This window comes from Antennarius striatus, chromosome 7 (assembly GCF_040054535.1).
Source record: "Antennarius striatus isolate MH-2024 chromosome 7, ASM4005453v1, whole genome shotgun sequence".
Lineage (NCBI taxonomy): Eukaryota > Metazoa > Chordata > Actinopteri > Lophiiformes > Antennariidae > Antennarius > Antennarius striatus.
This window is the reverse complement of record NC_090782.1, coordinates 7,216,218-7,236,391: the sequence shown is the minus strand read 5'-3', so window position 1 is coordinate 7,236,391 and position 20,174 is coordinate 7,216,218. Positions and strand designations below refer to the sequence as shown.

General features: G+C 42.3%; 1 protein-coding gene across 1 annotated transcript in view; it reads right to left on the bottom strand.

Moving 5' to 3' along the window:
* Nucleotides 1-20,174, bottom strand: part of fbn2b (fibrillin 2b) — a 60,088-nt gene that overhangs the window by 17,020 nt on the left and 22,894 nt on the right. Inside the window, exons 7-20 of the mRNA XM_068318623.1 lie at nt 14,425-14,622; nt 11,810-11,935; nt 8,219-8,344; nt 4,611-4,763; nt 3,543-3,887; nt 3,324-3,467; nt 2,953-3,072; nt 2,726-2,851; nt 2,508-2,630; nt 1,917-2,192; nt 1,772-1,825; nt 1,566-1,691; nt 814-939; nt 409-528 (exon numbers count right to left, since the gene is read on the bottom strand). Of these exons, the coding sequence (XP_068174724.1) occupies nt 409-528; nt 814-939; nt 1,566-1,691; nt 1,772-1,825; nt 1,917-2,192; nt 2,508-2,630; nt 2,726-2,851; nt 2,953-3,072; nt 3,324-3,467; nt 3,543-3,887; nt 4,611-4,763; nt 8,219-8,344; nt 11,810-11,935; nt 14,425-14,622 (2,163 nt within the window). The remainder of the gene's footprint in view (nt 1-408; nt 529-813; nt 940-1,565; nt 1,692-1,771; nt 1,826-1,916; nt 2,193-2,507; nt 2,631-2,725; nt 2,852-2,952; nt 3,073-3,323; nt 3,468-3,542; nt 3,888-4,610; nt 4,764-8,218; nt 8,345-11,809; nt 11,936-14,424; nt 14,623-20,174) is intronic.

Below are 20,174 nucleotides of genomic sequence, written 5' to 3'. Positions count from 1 at the left end.
TTCCTTCCCAGCTAAAATTACATCTGTATTTTCTCTATTAGCATTTAGCTTTTCTCAAAACAATTTCCCAAAAGTAAAAACGTCCAAACATGTGGAACATTATTCTGAGCAGAGAGAATTACATACCACATGTCAATTTGAATCAAACAATTTCCATGTGGACCATGGGCTTATCTAATAAATCATCTGTTTGCTATTTCACCATTTTAATATCTGAGCATGTTGATCTATCTGTGAGTGTACAAGAAGATTCCAAAGTGTTTGTTTCCACTGAGGGAGTAAACGCTCACATAAACCCTGTGTTGTGTTAATTCTTTTCCAGTGATGCTCGTGTCTCTACATGTAATCATTATGTGACACAAGATGTTTCTGGGAGCCCGCGGTGCTTTAGAAGGATGGACGTCTTACCCACGCAGATGGTGTTAGTGGAGTCCAGCTTGCTGCCGTGAGAGCACTCGCAGTTGAAGGACCCGGCCACGTTGCGACACACTCCGTTGATGCACGGGTTAGAGACGCACTCGTTGATGTCTGAAACATGTGCAAACAAGCAGCAGGAGTCAGGGCCGAGAGGCTGATGCGAGGGGATCGTCGTCACCGTTTGGCAGCTGCAAAGACAGTTTGTGTGCCTTCTTCTCATGAGCGGAGTGTTTACTGGAAACTAAATACAACACATCTGGTAATAATGTCACCTCAGAATAACCTTGATTGACCTTGACTGGTATAAATGACAAAACACAACCAGATGTGATGCATTACTGCGTGTGCATGTGTGTGTGTGTGTGTGTGTGTGTGTGTGTGTGTGTGTGAGATCACCTTCACAGGTCTCAGAGTCGGGTTTGAAGACGAAGCCCTTTGGGCAGGAGCAGGTGTAGGAGCCGGGAGTGTTTCTGCACAGGCCGTTGTCACACAGCAGACGGTTCACCAGACACTCATTGATGTCTGTGGGGAGAAGAGACGAGACTGTTTAGACAGTAGAATACAGTAGAGTAATCGAAGATTCTCACTACATGTTAATTTGAGGGTAAAGCAGTGTTTTTAGTGAGAGTCACTCTCATAAAAACAGCTGAATAAATAAGCAATAAAAGAGATCTCTCGCTTCTAAAATATTCTGTTCATCTTTGCAGCTTAAAGTGGTCAAAATGTGACGATGATATTGTTGTAGAGTTAAATAAGTTTTGTATTTGCAATTTTTTTTGCCATTCATGTTCATCCAGTTAACATAACAGGAGTCTGTGACTGTTATTAAAGGGACATTTTTACTTGAAGATTAATACATGTCTAACTTTTCAAACTCACGAGCGATAACATTTATTGTCATGTGACATAAAAAGAGAATGTTAAAGCATAACGCTTATAAAAATAAAATAAAATTTAAAAAAAAAGAAAACCAATTGTGATTTGATCAAATTTGTTGCCACTACAAAACTTTTTGTGAAAATTATCTGAATTCTGTCCACTGGTTTCTGAGGTGCTGTGGTTATCGGTCATGTGGGAATGAACATTAGTTGTCCCAAAACGTGTCAGTCCGTCATACGTGACTCCTTCATGGACCTGCTCTGACTCACCAATACAGTTTTTGCCGCTGGTGTCAGACTCGTAGCCGATGTTACAGATGCAGCGGTAGCTTCCTCTGAGGTTCTCACAGATGCCGTTCTGACAGATGTCTGGGTCCAGGGCACACTCATTGATGTCTAGGAGTGAACAGGTGTCAATAAAGATCGATAAAATGACTTCTGAAGAGTTCATCTATATTCATGATCAACACGCTCACCTCTGCCGTCAGCTGTGATGCCGATACCGCTGCTGCACACAGCCTGGAACTCAGCTGACAGACAATAAAAACATTACAACAACATTAGATGCAAAGGTTGTTTTCTTTCTTTCTCTAACCAAAATCAAATGAATTATGATTTTACCTGAGTTCCTGGAGGGGCAGGGATGACAGGGTTCTCCAAAGCCATGTTCAGGGTTGGCGCAGCAGCACTCGGACTTAGTCACGGCACCGGGGAACGGACGAGAACACGTGCCCATTTTAATGGCACCGTAACAGGTCGTCCTCATGTGTGTGTCCACACACACTCTCCCATCCACATCGATGGCGAGGCCTGGAGGGCACTCGCAGCGGAAGGAGCCCTCAGAGTTGATGCAGCGACCGTTCATGCATATCCCAGGTGTCTGACACTCATCGATGTCTGAGGAAAGGATGGCGGGTCATTTAGACGTCACAGGTGGCTGCAGTTTATGAGCCAAGACTGATGTGCAGAACGGTCTATTTACATCATAGTCTACTGTCATCACTACACACTTACAGCCAGACAGTCGTGAACAACAGTTTTCTGATATAATGTTCTGTCTACCCAATAAATCTATAGATTTATTTGTGAACTGTGGAGCACATTAGGGAAGACCTTTAAAAAAGCATGTTAAAAGATTGATACTCAAAATCTGCCAAAGCAGCGTGTTTGGCCAGGAGCTGGAGGTTTCTGTACTCTATGAATAATTCATACCGGTGCAGTAGCGTCCGTTTGGCGCTAAAGCAAAGCCAGGCTTGCAGATGCACTTGAAGCTGCCGTCCTCATTGATGCACATGCCGTTGAGGCACATGTTGGTGGTGGCACACTCATCGTGATCTGGAGGGAGGCAAGAGGTGAAGACAGGGTCAGGGTTTTTTAAGAGTCTGACAGTTGACATGGGGTATGATGTGTTTTGTGCTCTGGCTCCTCACCGATGCAGTTCTTTCCATCGGGAGTCAGCTCAAAGCCGGCGTTGCAGATACACTGAAAGCTTCCCTCTGTGTTCACGCAGCGGCCATTGCGACACATCACTCCGTTCACGATGCACTCATCAATATCTAAAGGGAGGAAGGTGAACGTGGGTTTTTTTTGTTGTTGTTCAGTTATATGCACATGTATATAAGAACATCCTGTTATTTAGCAGCGCAGTCAGTCGTACCAACGCAGGCTTGCTTAGTTGGGGTTCCCTGGTAGCCCTCACGGCATTTGCAGTGATATGATCCAGGTGTATTGACACAGTCTCCATTGATACAGGGATTGCTCACACACTCGTCCACATCTGGGCAAGAAAACATCAAAGAAATGAGACCTCATAAACTATTCTGAACATATGAGAGAGTGAATTTAGACATAAAACACAACTTCCAACACAATTCTAGCCGAGCTCTCCTGTGAGCATCAACATGCACTGGAGTTCCTTCCATTGACAGAAGATGGCAGTGTAGTGCATGTGATTGGCTGAGGGTCAGGGGAAACACACACTGCCTGTAGAATCCTACAGAATACAGTGAGTATGAGTGTGTTTCTTACCAATGCACTCCCCACGGACATCCTGTCTGTAGCCCATGTTGCACTCACAGCGGTAGCTCATGGGGGTGGGAATGCAGCGTCCGTTCAGACACAGGTTGGTGAAATAAGTGCACACGTCAATGGAGTCGTTCACAGAAACCGAGCCTGAAAGATTTATCAATAACCAGATGAGCAAAGACATTTAGCAGCGTGTTTATTCAGGTCCCAAGGTAAACTCACCTATATGTTGATGGGTCAGAGGTCCACCTCCGTTGCCCCCAAAGCTGCCACCATTTCCTCCAAAGCTGCCACCGTTCCCCCCGAAGCTTCCGCCATTCCCCCCGAAGCTCCCGCCGTTCCCTCCAAATCCCCCTCCGTTTCCTCCGAAGCTTCCACCGTTTCCTCCGAAGCTTCCTCCTCCGTTGCCGCCAACACCTCCGTTCCCATTACCATTAGGTACGCTGGGGAACTTGAATCCATAGTTGAACCCATTGCCATTGGTGTTGGGGAAGTTTCCATTAGGGTAGGTGTGAGGGGGGCCGTGACCTTGGGGGACGCCCACAATACAGAGACGCCTGGACTCGTCTGTAAGAAGAGGAAAGATCACAGGATCAGGAATTATTCACCTCAATCCCTCAAGATTAGGAAAGAACAGGATGTGTGTGCAGGCTGTACACACACACACACACACACAAACACACAAACACACACACACGCGCTATCTTGGCAGTAACAGTGAGAGACCATCAGTGATGAGTCAGTTGAGTAAGACCTGGTCTCAGGCAGAGACAGACTGTTCTGTACTCCGGCTCTAGCGAGGAGATGATGGCTCATTACATTCACACAAAGATTTTCCATCTTTCTGCGTTTTGTTTGTACTCATGACTTCATCCTCATCAGTGGGAGCTCTTCCCATTCTGTCACGCACACACAAACCCAAAGCTCTGCACCGGCGTTGGCTAGCGTCTCATTTATCTTTACCGTCTTGTTGCGTCATCCTGATTTCAACTCGTTATCTCCATGGAAACGGTTCTGCTTTCACCTTGTCCATTGTTTTTTTTTTGTTTTTTTATGTGTTTGTTTATTTGTTTTTCATCACTACTATACTAAAAGGAAAAGTTAAAGATGTATTTCCAAAAACCTCAGCAGAGGGACAGGACAGGAATGAACTCATGACCTTTTGAAGTCGATGCAGAAATAACTTTGGAAAATTTTTTTTTTCACATTCTCTCTAATTACAGAAAACTGCTGAAGTTATTTCCAGACATCCTTTGTAAAGCAGCTTTGGTTTGTTCCTTGCATACTCACCAGACCCCCTGACGGGGCACATTTCAGGGATCTGCCCCAGAGCCCAGCAGCGTCCTGCGTCGCAGCAACATTGCATCTTGGTGTACTGACCACTCAGCTCCGCAGCACAGCGGCCGTTAGCCAGAGCAGAGAAACAGGAGCCCACACGCTGATCTGAGGGAAGAGGAGGGGACACGTCAACAGGATTAGTCCACATGAATCTATACATTTGTATTTTTGAACCGCTTGAACCGTTTTCTGCCTTTCAATCACTACATTTCTTAAAACTTCAGGCTTTAATACATCAGAAAGAAGCCAACCATTCATGGAACACACGTAAAAACTTTAAATACATTTATATCTACAGTTGTTGGACCAAATAGTTGATCTGACGGACAATCCATGATTATTAAATACATTATTCTGAAAAATGAGATGCTCAAAAAAGCTTTTTTTCTATCTATTTTTCTATGAATTTCTTATTTTTAATGATCTTCTCTGGTTTCTCATCCAGTATGATCAATGCATCCGGGTATCATTCCATAGTTAAAACTGTATTCTGTGTGGCTACAGATGCTAGAGAGCACATTTAACAACTTTCTTTTTAAAACTGGGTCAGAGTGTTTTAAGGTTTTTGTAATTTTCAACCAGAGACAGCAGAGCAACTCCCCCCCCCATTTTAAACCTGGTGTAAAAGACAGTAAATGTAGGACTTCAGGTACTTGAGTACTTTTTCCACTACTGACGCTGCATTACGACGTATGAGCGGAAAGATTACAGGTAATGACCACTGTCAAAACAGCAGTGCAGTGAGCCAGAGGGGCTGACTTTTCCACGGTGACTGAGGAAGAAGTTTCTTTATGGGCTGGCAGTGGGAAAGGTTGCCTGGGGTCTCGATTAACTGCAGGAATCTGAAGGGCCTCAAAAACGGGGGTCTTATTTGTTACACTTTTCCAGGTCACAGTCAACAGGGCAGAAGAGGGGGGGGGGGGGGGGCTGGGGTTCAAAGAGCTCCAGTAGAAATAGAAAATGCACAGAGGGAATGGGGTTTTCGGGATATTCATGAGAAGAATCAACGTGGAGGAAACGCCATTGTGAGAGGGAGTGAATGCATGTGTGTTTTCAGCTCATAAGCACAATAGAGAGAGAGAATTACAGAAAAAAGAAAGGGTAGAAAGGGGGGAGGCATGATGAAGGGGGGAGCACTCAAGTCGATTAACTCACTAATGAGCCAGCAGTCTGGAATTAATCAGTTCCATGTGGAGCAATTCTTGCCAATTAGATAGAACATGAGGGGCTTTGCTGCGTCTGGGAGCACATACAGTACAGTCCACACACACACACACACACACACACACACACACACACACACACACACACACACACACACACACACACACACACACACACACACACACACAGTCACTCTAACACAAGAACACGCATCACTAAGAACACACACGCTTGTTGCACTCATACACACATAAACGTACACAGAAAGTTCTAAGTAGAAACACACCCCATAGGAACGACCAAGGTGGAGAACGAGCAGAGCAGAGGGGGAGGACAGAGTGGGGTGGGGGGGTGTTTCCTGCTGAGGCTGATGATGATTTAAATTGGATCCAGACCACGGTTTGTGCCTCGTATTGCTTCATGCATATGCTTTCATTTGGTGAGATGTTTTTAGAGTGACTGCCTGGGCAGGGTTTTTTTTTCTTTTTTTCAAGCCTCCACAGCGTATCGGGGTATGAGGCTCTGATTCCTGTCAGACCCCCAGCAGCTCCCCCCCAGCCTGCCTTACACAATAAAGTAATAAAGTCAGTCCCATAAAGCACAAACACACCTAGAGCCAAAAAAATAAAATAAAATAAATAAAATAAAATTATATATATATATATATATATATATAAATATATATATATTCACCACAGAAGGAAATGAAGGGTTTAAAGTAAATGTGATGAGAGTTGATGCTATCAGACACTGCCAGCCCAGGTTAGTGGCTTAAGAGTGACTTTGAATTACTGGTTAGGAGTACATCTAATCAAATAATCAAATTAAGACAAAGTCAGAAAAGGAGTGTATGGAAGGATACATCAGTCTTTTTTCTCTTTCCTCTTAGTTTGCTGCAGAAGAGCAACTACAAAACCTTAACTGAGAGGAGTGAGGAGCAGAGGATGGGAGGACAACAAATGGTCCAGGAGGAAACAGTAAGACAGATAAAGGAGTCTGAGAATGATTCAGTTTCACAGATAAACAGTTTCCAAAAAGAAACACAACAACCAGAGGGGACGGAGTGCGATAAAAGAGAGGAACCGAGACAAGATCGAAACGTGGACAGTTCCAGAGTAAACAGAGAGACTACCGACTGTAAATCACTGGACTGTTAGCTGTGAGACAGACAGAAACACACAGGGAGAGAAACAGAGGGAGATGACGCTGGAACGGGATTAAAGAGAAAATTATGGACACGCATAAAGGCAGACAGATAGACAGCTATTAGGTTTGGGTGATTGGAGCACTTTATCAGTGTGTGATCCACTTACACTCTTTATTTATAATGATTCTGATTATCTTTCCCTCCTCCCTCCAATCCATCACCTACAGAAGGAAACTTTTCTTCTCCTCTTCATGTTTTTTCTTCATCTTGTCCTGTTTTCTTGACATTTTTTAAAAACCTTTTTAGCATTTTTCAGACATTCCAGTTTGCATATACCTTATATGTGTTATTTTGGAGGGTATTAATGTGTTATGGTCTGCAGGGGGAGAGAGGCTGAGGTTTTCAAATCAGATCACATTTAGAACAACATGGCTGATTCACCTCATTCCACCCAACAACTTTATGATGAACTGTCTCCTGCCAGCTAAGCCTCGTCACAACTCACTGTCTCAGGTTGCTAATACTTTCATTCCAAAGTGAACCATAGGCCAGCATTGACCAACCTGAGGCACACAACAGCAGACGTACTCCCATTATTTTTGAAAAGAGATTTCGAAAATAATCACATTGTGGTTTCAATATTCAGACGTCCACCTAATTTTGGCTTTGTGACATGTATTTGTTACACCCTGTTTTGATTGGTGGTGCTCTCTGTTCTTTGGTCTTTAACAACACCATATGTGAAGCTAAACAATCTACCAGATGACAGACCAGCTCACATGCTTCCAGTGAGGCCATCTCTGGCCATGTTTATGCATGAACATGTGGGCACATGTAAGAACGTATACTCTTGGTATTTTCAATCCATTATTATTACCTTGAAACAAAGATGAACCACTTTTGCACAGCAGGGATAAAAATCAGAGCGAAAAATGGAGCTAAAAAATAATATGTACGGTCATGACACCTGTCAAAGGGGAATGCTGTGCATGTATGTGAATAAGTAATGAGAACTACCATTAGAGGAGATTAATACCATCAAGTCCATATAGCACATCCAACTGTGTTTGTCTGCACATGGCGAACACAAGGCTGTGGCTCGGCTCATCAGACCTCCACTCACAGGAAGCGTAATGAAGGGAGGGAAGCTAGTGGCCAGCTGTGAGGTGTTTAGATTCCCACATTGGGAATAAAGGCACAAATGAGGTAGAGAGCAATGATGTAAAATGTCTTTGTTAGTAAGACTCACCCACACATCTGGAGCCGTCGCTGCTGGAGATGTAGCCCCGTGGACAGGTGCAGACGTAACTACCAGCAGTGTTGGTGCACTCTCCTCCGTCACAAATACCAGGGATGGTGCTACATTCATCAATATCTGAAACACACAAACACACATCGTAAGAGAGGAAGTATCTGTGAAGGACAATTCAGTGTTCGAAAAGAGGCAGCAGCATCAGGTAGTGAAGGTGTGTTCCGCAAACTAAATGACCGACAAACCAGCAGCGCACAAAGGTAGATTTACATCACTTAAAGTTTGTTAGGTTTGGTTAAATCTCATGATGTAAATGACATGAAAGTCAGAAGATTTCAAACCAGATACAGCACATGATTCCTCATGAGCGTCTTTACTTGATCAGATACTGATGGTCGTAATATTTGAGTGTCTTTTGTTTAACTTTCAGAAACGTTGAGAGAGAAAAAAGACAGCAAATACAAACGAGCTCTGCAAACAAGACAAAGAAAAGCTTGGAACTAAATATGTGAATAAATCAAATCTATGTGAAGTCACAGTGCCATAAGGGAAACATGTGTGTGTATCCATGGCTACCAAGCTACTAGATGGCAAAATAAATTGAAAGAAATAACTGTATTCAAAGAATTAAAACTCCTCAGCCCCTGAATGCGGTGGCGTTATTTAAAGGCTCTGTAGGGCACGTCGCTCCACAGGGCCAACCTCGGTGCGGTGCATTTTATGATGGGATTAAGTCGTATTACTCAGTGAGTGGAGGCCTCATTGCTCCATGATGGGGGAACCCAAACTGAAGCACCAAAAGGTAATGAGCTGGGTTTTTTTTATTTTTTTATTTATCACACTTATTTATAGACATACGTAATTACCGTGCCACTGCTGAGCATAATTACAGAATGAGTGGAGAGGTGGTTCGTGCCATAATGTGTCCTACTAGTTTAGTTGGAGAAGTGAAGGGTGTGTTAGTGTTTGTCTTTCTATGAGTGAAGAATGTGTAACTCATACTCATGTGTGTTTTTCTGTCTGCAGCTCGGCGTGCAGGAGCGTCGCGGCGGAGGCTAAGAGGCCGTTGTTCCCCTGCTGGACTCCTGTCTGACAGCATCGTCAGGACGACGAGGTGAAGCTGGGAACACCCAGTCAAACACAGCCTGTGTCAGCAGCGGCACGCCAGACATTACGCTGCACACAGACGTGGCGCTGTCGAGGCCAGCCGAGTGTGTGTGGAGGAAAATGTGTCACCTGGACGAAAGTCTACAAACAAATGTCTAACTGTGTAACAATCATCTATATTTGACTTGGGATTTCACATTAAGTATGTAGACGACTTAGTTTCCATTGTTTCAGTGGATCCAAACCAATGTGTTAAACTTTCTGTGTATATTGGGGTGGATGGAGCGGATGAAAGTCTAACAACTGCTGGAGCAACGGTGAAGTCCATGAGTGTAATGAGAAAGCGGCAAGTGCTTTTTTCTGCTGAACTAACAGCTGTTTTTTAGCCAAATGACTGTATTTATGAAAGGAAAATGGAAGGAGAGACAGAAAAAGCAGAAAGAAAAAAAAAAAAAACCGGGGGCAGAAAGAGAGAGACTGTTAAGAACAGTCTAAGCTAAAAAGTATACCATAAAACCAGGTTCCTCGTCGTGCCCCAAAACAACCAGACACGCAAAAAACCAAACACAATTAAGCTTAACTGCTCCAAACCTCACCAATTTCTCAGTGGGAGCAAAGTGTGTTTTAGCTAAAATGCATTTCAATTAAAGACCTTCCACAAAGAATCTGGTCTGAATTTCTGATAGTTCCTGCTGATCTATGACTAAATATACACATCAACCGTTCTTTTATTTTGCTTTTACAAGCTTTACAAACACTAAACCTTCTCTCTTCTCACTGTGCAAGGATGAAATTACAAAATTACCTCATGACTTTAATTGCAGGTCAATAAATCTTTGTGTTCTTATCTAATTCACAAAAGAAGTTTGTATATCTCATTGTGTGGTCCCTATTTTGACAATGAAATCTGGGCTGTGCAGGACAACAAACACGAGCAGCTGCAGAAGCAGCGAAGGCGAAAACATACTCACTTGAGCTGAATTGTCTCATTTAATGCCAAAAAGAAAGTTTGCAGAGCAGAAATTTTGATAAAAAGTTATAGTTGGAAGAGTTTATGAAAAAAAAAACAACTTCTGCTGGTATTCATCTCAGATGAGAATGCCTGCTTCTTGTTTGAGTCTTATATACATATGTCAAAATGAAAACTGTAAGTCTATTCATTGTTTTTAGATTACTGTGTTGGTTTTGTTGTTTACTTTAGTTGATTCTCGATTTTTGTTATTACCATTATCACTAAAGCCAACATTGTAAAAAGTGGTGAACATTGTGTGTCGGTTAAATTAAAAATCACTCATGCCCGGTAAATCCCCTGATGTTTTTTTAATGCATCTCCTTCTAATTTGTAAATGAGCACATAGACAATAATAAAATGATCTGTTTTTTATGGCTAAGCTCCTGTTGTGTTTTTTTTTTAATTCCCTTGAACCTGAGCAAAGTATACCCACACTGCACCTCTTTGGACAGTTTGGTACCAGCTAGAACGTAACATCCGCACCCAAACCTTCTACAACAGTAGAATGTTTGACATCAGCTTTCATTCTCATCTTTCTGTGAGTCCTTAACTGTTTGGTGGCGTTCACCCAAAACCACAACTGAACTGGGACTGGTTAAACTGAGTAGAGTCATCCTCCCCATTTCCTCCTTCTCAGCGTGATACAAATCACTCTTTATGTGTGTCAACACATCATGAGTCTAAGACGAGGGCGCTTTTTTGCAAACATGAAATATTCCTCCATTATCTGTCTATGTCCCAATCTGATAAAAGAACAACTCAAATAAAAGTAAGTCATGCTACTGCAATAGAAGTATATTATCCTTGATCTAGTTCAGCAGAATAGATGTCATCTGGCTGGAGGAGTGTAAGAGCTTTGTGTAATCCTCCCCACAGACCAAGAACACACTGGATTCAGTCCAACAGACACAAACCCCTGTGTAGTTAACTATCTGACCGTTTAGCCTGACTATTGTTTAAATTCCACCCAATTAACACATTGTAATGTGAATCCACTCTACGGCTGTGTGCACATGTCCAGACCTCTTTAACTCTGAACACGTCATTACGTTTTTAATGCCCCATAGAGACCTCTCAACTGATCCCAGCAAACCCACAGTTGTTGTAAAGTCCACACTCCATGACTGTGTCACCGATGACTCAACAAAGTCCGATTTTAGCACCACTTTTTGTTTTTTCATTTTGGTTTGGCAATAATTTTAAAAATTTGAGTAAACCGTATCCATATGAAGCTCACATTATTTATAATGCCTGATGACGATTGGAATTTTCTAATTTTATTTATACCTACTAGTCATTTTCTCATAAAGGTCACTTCATTTCAATGTTTTGGGCCTTAAATTATTGAAACAAATCAATGAAAATTAAAAAAAATAAGCAGGAGTTACAACTGCATCGACCTGCTGTTACTTTTAACAGGTAAATTTGGTGTGTTTTTTTCTAATTGTTGTTGTGCTTCTAGGACTCACCTTCACATTTGTGGCTGGTTTCACTCTGTCGGTGGCCGGCAGGACATTTACACTCATAAGATCCTACAGTGTTGATGCAGTTACCTCCAGCACAGAGACCTGGAACTGCCTGACACTCATCCACATCTGAAAAGAAGGGTATGACAACGGTTGTTAAAAACAGAGAAATCAGAACAAAATGTCATAATACTACCAAGGGAGACAAAAAAACAAAAAAACTAAACCTGCACTGAAGGATCATATGAATAATAGACAGCACAATTTATTCATTAACCACATTCAGATTGTGTTTCTGGTGTGCTCTCTTGTCACTGAGACAGTTTCTAGTTCACCTATACTGTATGCTACTGTTTTTCAAGGGGAATAAGGTATCAACAAACAACAAAAATAACAACAAGAATGACAACAATAACAATGTAGTAACTTGGCATTGGCTCTTATGACTAAGATCAATTCCAGAAAGACTCACTCCAGCTCTCGGATGACACGGATGACTTCTAAAATGAAAGTTTTTCCAAGCATTCGATGTGAGTCACTTTTACCGGTTGGGATAAGTCAGGGGAGCTGGTTTCTCTCACAAAGTGTGAACACAATACATGCAACACAAACACACAAGGCAGCTCTATTTGCTAATATGTGTCTTTTTTTAGTATATATCTCTATCTTCACATTTAGATTCAGGGTCGGCTACATCTGTACTTGCGCCAATAAATTGTTGCTCGAGGCGTTCTGGAGATCAGGTTTTTTCTGTGTGTGTGAGAGAGAAGAGTCAGAAAAAGGAAAGAAAACTGGAAGAGAGGTTCAGAAAGTGGGATAAATGCAGACAATATAAAAAGTTGAAGAAGAGGTATGTGAGTAACAGATCAGCCACCGTCTCAAACTCGCATACGTCCAACACATGAGAGGCCTGGCAGGAGCAGCGCGAGGAGAGGAAGTTGTGCTGCTGCATTCAAACAAGTTACTCATCTCAGATGCGTTGTTTAGAAACGACATACACAGAACTACACCCTATCTGGGTCAGCTTCACATGTTGAAACGATCATGTGCGTTGCTTTGAAAGGTTTTTGATATTTTGTTCTTCTAAAGCCTTTTATATGCTTTCACTGCATAAATCTAGCTCAGCACACAGACAAACACACACACACACACATGATGATGATGATAATAATGATGATGATGATGATGATGATGATTATTATTATTATAATCCAAGGGCATTTTATTAAAAGGTTATTTTGATTTTATAACAGACGTTCGTCTGCTAACATTAACACTGTTTTGCAGTTTCTTGGTCAAATTTGACGTCACTCAGAGAAAACAAACCTCTGAAATCCTCCCCCTAGAATTTAGAAACAAGCTGCCATAATTATTGGTTTAATAATTATTGTATTCAAAACAGTTTCACTCATTAATTAGTTTTCTTTGGAATCCTCTTCTGTAACTTTTAAGGTACATTAAATTGTCTCCTAGCTGCATTGGTACAGTTTCAGCTAGAGGGTCACATTCATTCTCAGTTAACATCATTAATTTATCTCACAGTCGTGAATTTTCAGTGAATCCAAGCTATGGAGACTTATCCATGAAGCTAGAAGCAAGACTCGCTGCTCACAGCCACAACCACCCTAGCTGTCAGCCCCCCTCGACTCCCATAATGACATCTTGATTTTTTTTGGTTGTGCTGCAAACAGACAAACCGACATCTTCAGAAACATAACTTCCTCTTTGGAGATTAAAAAAGACTTTTAACACAAGAGAGCCGGTCTGTTCCAGACACCTTGACATTTCAGCCTAAATAACAGGTTGAAGTACAGAAATGATTAAAACAACACTGGTCCTCTGTGACGGCTTCATGTAGACATCAATCATCACAATCTGCCTTGGGTGGTGCTGGACGTGTCCGTGTGAGAGGAGCTGAGATCCTGGCCCGGATCATGTGATGAGGGACGTGACCTCCACATATGCCTTATATTGAGGTAGTCTTACTGCTTAGTCTGGGCAGGGCCAGGTTATTAGACCGGCATGCAGAGAAGGTCTGCTCTGGTCTGAGGGGGTTCTGAGACACCAGCAGCAGGAATGTTGATGGGAGAAGGTCGATCACAGTTCAGAACTCTCCCCCATGAACTCCATCACTGTTTGGAACCGTTTTGCCAGAGCGAAGTTAAATCCATGACTTTACTGATGCACATTGCACACTAACATGAGTGTGAGACAAGATGCACCACATATAAATTAACCGGTTTGAAGAATATGAGGAGAAGCAGATTTTACCTGCTGATGTTCACATTTATATTACAGATACGCTAAACATTGCACTGCACATTAAAAGATGTTTTGACTACGTAAAAGATTAGAGCTTCTGCTTTTTAAAACAATCACAGGAGATTTCAAGCCATCCACTAATCTATCGCACTCACATAAACATCCTCTGTCTTGTTCACACTGGATGGAGGATGTTGTGAGCAGGACTTGAAGCTGAGGTGATGACATTGAGGGCTGCAGTGTTCGTTGTGGTGTTTATGTGTGAATGTGAACATATTTCCTACTTCATCGCTTTTTAAAAGTTTAAAAAACTGGTTTGAAAGAGATGTTCGGTGTCCAACGCAGCCCGGTCTGACCTTGGCAGGCTCCAGTGCGGATGTTGGGGATGAAGCCTCGTCTGCAGGGGTGTGGCTGGGCGGGGCACTGCTCACAGGGGTGGCCCCACGCTCGACCAATGGTGGCACAGCAGAGGGTTTTGGTGCAGACGATTCCACTGAGCTGACCCTGACACATCTGGTTGTTCACCTGGGTGAAGCACGGCCCGGTCCGGTAGTCTGTGGACACAAAGACGGAAGAATACTTCAATATAAAGGGAACCATGTAATCATCAATCAGAACACTACTCCATTCTTCTACAATGTAGTGCTTCATTAGTTTAATTTGAATCTATTTATAAGACTGTATTTTGTGCTTCTCAACTTCTTCCTCCTCTTCTCGTCTTAACCTGAATCCATTTTACTTGAACAACAAATAACGGAAGAGATGTGGCAACAAGTTGGCGCAGGATTAAAGGATGATTTACAGAGATGACTCACTGAACCCTTTAAACACATCCTTACTGTTTAATTGCTCCAAGTGTTTACTCTTTGACTCAACAATCTGATTACAAAGCACCACGTTTTCAGCCCAACTTAAGCAAAGCAATGTGAGACTTTGGTAGCAACATAATGGATCATATGAGGACAAGTGATATCAGGCGTTTTCTCAATAAACCTGCAAGGATTATACTGCAAAGCAGTTCCAGACTGTTGCTCTCAGCAGGATCTGAGCAACCGGATCGGAATGACTGCTATGTATTTAGTCTGCGTGGTAATAAGTTAACCCACTGGATCGACATCGTGCAGCACATTCCTGTACGTTAACACGGAGTCAGGCCTGGGCTGAACAGTAGTGCTTTCTGTTTCCATCCATATGACAGTAGAACCAGCTAAAGGCAGAGCGATCGTCTATATCGCCCCAAGACAATCAGTCACTCTGAAAATGAGTGTAACATGTTTATATATCTGTATGTCATCTTTTTCCTGACAATGCATCTTTGTGTAACTTTGCAAAAACTTACAGCAACACAAAACATCTGTTTCCAATAACGGGAAACTAAAACAAATGTCTAATGAAAGCCAGACAGGTATGTTAAAATCAAAGATTTTTTTTTTTTTTTTTTTTTTAAGCAAAGGTGGCAACAACTGTGGGGATAAATTTATGACACAATTAATTCCACACAGTAAATTATAAGAACAAACGCATCTCACTTCAATAAAACCATGACAACACATTGTTACTTCAAAAATAAAACTCTTTTCATTCGCCACTTAATGATGGCTTCCCTTCTCAGCGAAACCCTTCTTAAGGTCTGCAGCGGCGCCAAACTAAAGATAACCTTCATACACAAAGCCGGTTGTTAGATCGTCACAGTAAAGATGTAAGACAACCTTCACGGATGGCGAGCCACGGCCGTGACAGCCAGCTGTGGCGAGAGAGAGCGACCGGCTTGGCTCTGATGGACAGAGTAAGATGGAGAGATAGGAATAAGTGGAGATGTCTGGTGGGAGTCCCACTTTAGACTTATTGGTTCCTTGTGCTGCATGAAAGGGGATCACGGAACTGAAGGAGCAGGGGGAAATAAATAGGTCAAAGTGAGAATGAGGAGTGCAGGTTATGTCTCACACCAGACCTCCTCTTCATCCATCTTCAGTTCTCTATTTCACTGCTGCCTCATGTGGTCTGATGGCACAACGGATTGGTGACCTATGCACAATATGTATTTACTCTGCATACATTAATGCACAAAAACACACACACACACATGCTTTCTCAAACGTTTCCCGTTCTCACATGCACCCAAACGTACACAGGAATGCACATAATGGTCTGTAAATTCACAAGCCTGAAAGAAAACACAGCATCTGTGTCAGCGGCAGATCGAGCCAAACGAAACACTTGAAGCAGCAACGAAGACTTCGCGAATAAAACTCAACAAAAAAGGGTGACTCATGTCACGACGTCTTGATCAACTTCTGTATTCCATTTGTTCAGGATTGTGTGGAAACGTGTACGGGATTGCACATTTGTATGTTGTGCATGTAGATTTGTTGGACACTAGCGTGAGGCTGGACACGTTACAAAGAAAGAGAGCAATCAAACAGCCTGACTCCATCTGACTGACAACATTAGGAAGTAATTTTGTGTAATTAGTGTTCCGATTCTCAGCAGATCAAAAGCATTCATGAGATCCCCTCTTCTTTCCATCCCACATCCACTCATCAGCCGCTCTCAGCAGCCTCTCATGCAGCTGCCTCACATTCCATTTACAGCCTCTGAGCTCAAAACCAGCATCCATCACCATGAAATAAAACCATTAATGAGATGTTTCAGATTAGCCTTAAATTGTCGTATATAATAACTAACATTTCTGCACTTCATTTTTAAACAACGAGATATTTGTTACATATTTTTGTCAAACTCCTTGCAAAGAGAAGTGATCACTCATCTAGGGCTTTTAAATTGTTGATGAAATATTATAAAGGCAGAGGAAAGACAATATTTTATCCAGTTTGGAACGAAGCCATCGGTGAAGTCATTTTCCTATCATCCTTGTTAAGTTGTGGGAGCAAGGCCACAGGGCCTGAGCGCTGGAGGGAAATGACCGGGAAAGAAAAATGTCAAAAGGAAAATGGAAAAACAAAATCCCATTTCAGATTCATTAATAACTGCTGAGGTATTTATATAACACTCCCAGGAGGCACGTCTGAGGAAGATAAGACACTTGAGATATGAGGCGATCAGGAAAATCAAGCCATCGTCATTTATGCATACTTTCCTCTGACAAGAGGTCAACAAGTCAAATGAATTAAAAGAAGAAATACACACACACACACACACACACACACACACACACATATACACAAATTTGCCTCTGGGTTTCATTGTGTGTGTGTTTTCAGACCGGATGTCCTTCCAGACTTTATACAGCTGGGAGATTTTGTCTGAGCTTAAACCTCATAGTGTTACACACCTGTGAAGAAATGAATAACTTTTTAAATTATCCTCAATGTGTGTGTGTGTGTGTGTGTGTGTGTGCGTGCGTGTGTGTGTGTGTTTGTGTGTGTTTGTTTGGTGTCTAAAGAGAGAGCACATGTCTGGCAGGAGTTGTGGAATTTCTGATTGTATCGCGTCGTTTGTGTCTTTTTGCTGATATGGATATAAATAAATAATTCAAATGTGTGATCATGTGTGCGTAGGTGTGTGTATGTGTGTGTGTGTGTGTGTGTGTGTGTGTGTCCTTGTGTGTAGGAGGTCATTACACTCCACCATAACAGTGGAGTGTAATGACACTGATAACAGTCTTATCAGTGTTATTATTGAAATTGCCAGTTTCTCTTGTTTTGTTTTTTTTCTCTTTATTTCTTAAAATTCCTCGAGGACCTAAATACCTCTACACCAAAAGCACTCAAACATGACTAATTCAGTCAGCAAGTAAAGGAGATAAGTCCACTGGAGTCTGCAGAGATCTGTATTTCTGAAGATGGAAAGTCCACATTATGTCTTTATGATGAATAAAAAAAACAACTCTCAGATATTTATTAAATCACTTTTCCTAATCTGTACTTGAAAGTTTATTTTCATTTGTTGTGGCAACAAGTCGTCCTTTGGGCTTTCTCCATTCATGTCACCCATTGTGCTGTGAAATTACTGCTGACAGCGAATTTCGTCTGTTTAAGGAACCTTCCCATCACAATACAGTAAGGCGATGGAACAACAGTGCAGACTCTATTGAATGCAGACATGGCGAGGCCAAAGCATTCAGACTCCAGACCCCATCAGTCAGGACCACACATGGGACACGTTCCTTAGCGAAACAGACGTCTTTGTTGTGCTTTACTGTTGCCTCAGCGAGAAAGTTCTTCTTTCATCAGGACAAATCAAAACATCCTTCATTAGCATCCTATGAGGAAACACAGATATTCTAAATATAACTCGGGTCGTGGTGAAATATGTCCCCAGCTTTGTGTTCATAAGATGGTTCATCAAACATGAAATGTACAGCCAAACCCCTTGAGAGGAGCGATGCTTCTGATTTCATTTCACACGCAAACTATGGTTTCATTGTGAGGAGGTACTTTATGTACAGCATGTACTGTATGTACTGTATGTACTGTATGTACTGTATGTACTGTATGTACTGTATGTAGTGTCTGGATGAAGGACAGGGCTCGATATTCTAATGAAAACCATTCAAGATGAGTTTAAACATGGTAAATAACTGTGGAACTACTTTAAGTGGCATCATTGAGCCTTAATGTACAACCAAACCTTATGCGGCTCCAAACCGGCGGACTTGAACTGACCTGTCATTGGTGATATTCTGCGCTGGAGTCCCACGCACCAATCAGAGAAGCCGTCCTGTCCAGCCATGTTCTGCCCACGCTTATCCAGCGTCAACACAATAGAAATAGCTCAACTTCCAAAACCCCCCAGCATCCACAATGCCTTTGACGTCACCCTCTGCTAGGGGGCGAAGTTGCTTAAAAGTTAAATTTGTTTTAAAAGTGTCGTTGTCACCATGATGGAACAGGTAAAGTGGATTACCAGAGTCAGAGGGATTTATCCTCTGAAGACGTTTCCAGTCCATTCACTATGTTCTGCTTATTCCCTAGGATTAGCAGAGAACTCAGCAGCATGTGGTGCTGGAGGAAAGAAGGATCTCCTTCCAGTTCATCCTCTAATTAACAATACTTTTTAACATTTATCATGACAATCCATCCAATAGTAGTTTAATGTCAGTCTGCAACAAAGTGAGATCAACATTACGATAGGGACAGAGAGACTTCTAGCGGAGGAAAAGCCAACCGAAGATAAAGTTATGGATGGAGGCGTCATTCACCCACATCTGGGGTTTTCAGAACCAACACACACAAACGGTACCAGCAGCTGGAGAACAACGACAGGATAACCAACACGTGACCATATCCCGGCGCTAAAGTAAATCGAACATACAGTATGACTTCCACTGATCTAATCACAGATCACCAGTCAGCTGAATCACACAGTAAATCTGCTGAATCTGGAATTCTGACTCAGCAGTATATTTTGTCAATTACTCTGTTCATACAATTTTTGCTACATTCTATTTTGACAAAGTGGACGACAATGGATTGATCCTGATTAAAGGTTTTGATCAATCAGTATTTGCCATCAAAAACACACCCAGTCAAAGATTTATGTGTGTTTCCTTTGTGACTGCCTGCGGATCCTCATTTCACCAAACATGGAGTGTTTGTACTTCCCACCAACAGGCTTTGTGTACACAGCTGGGAGTTGATTTCTAATTTCACTTCTAGAAGCCCCCCCCCCCAGTCACCCATCCACCACCACCCTCCAACCCTCACCCTCCTCTTCATCTCTCTCTCTATCTCAGTCTCCCTCCTTCTCTCTCTCTGTCTCCCGCTCCAGCCTCTCTACCTTTCTCTACTTCTGCTCTACTTCTCATCAGGAAATGTCCACAACACTCCACAAAGAAAGTCTATTCTTTCAGTCCTGTGGGGACGTCGGGGGAAGGAGGTCGTGGTATTTATTGCCAGATGTCTTTAAGGCTCCCTCAATGCTGTATTTTCCAAGAAAACAACACCCCAGAGTTTCATGGAGACGAGCGACAGAGAGAGAGGAGGGTTACTAAAGCTACAAAATTTGGTGAAGTGACCGTAATAGAAAATATAAGCAAAAAAACAGCAGACTGAGTGGGTGGGATGTTAATTCAATAAAACAGATGATAAATGTTTAAGGCTGCCATGAATCAAGTCCAACAAAACTACGTGCTCATACCTTTCTC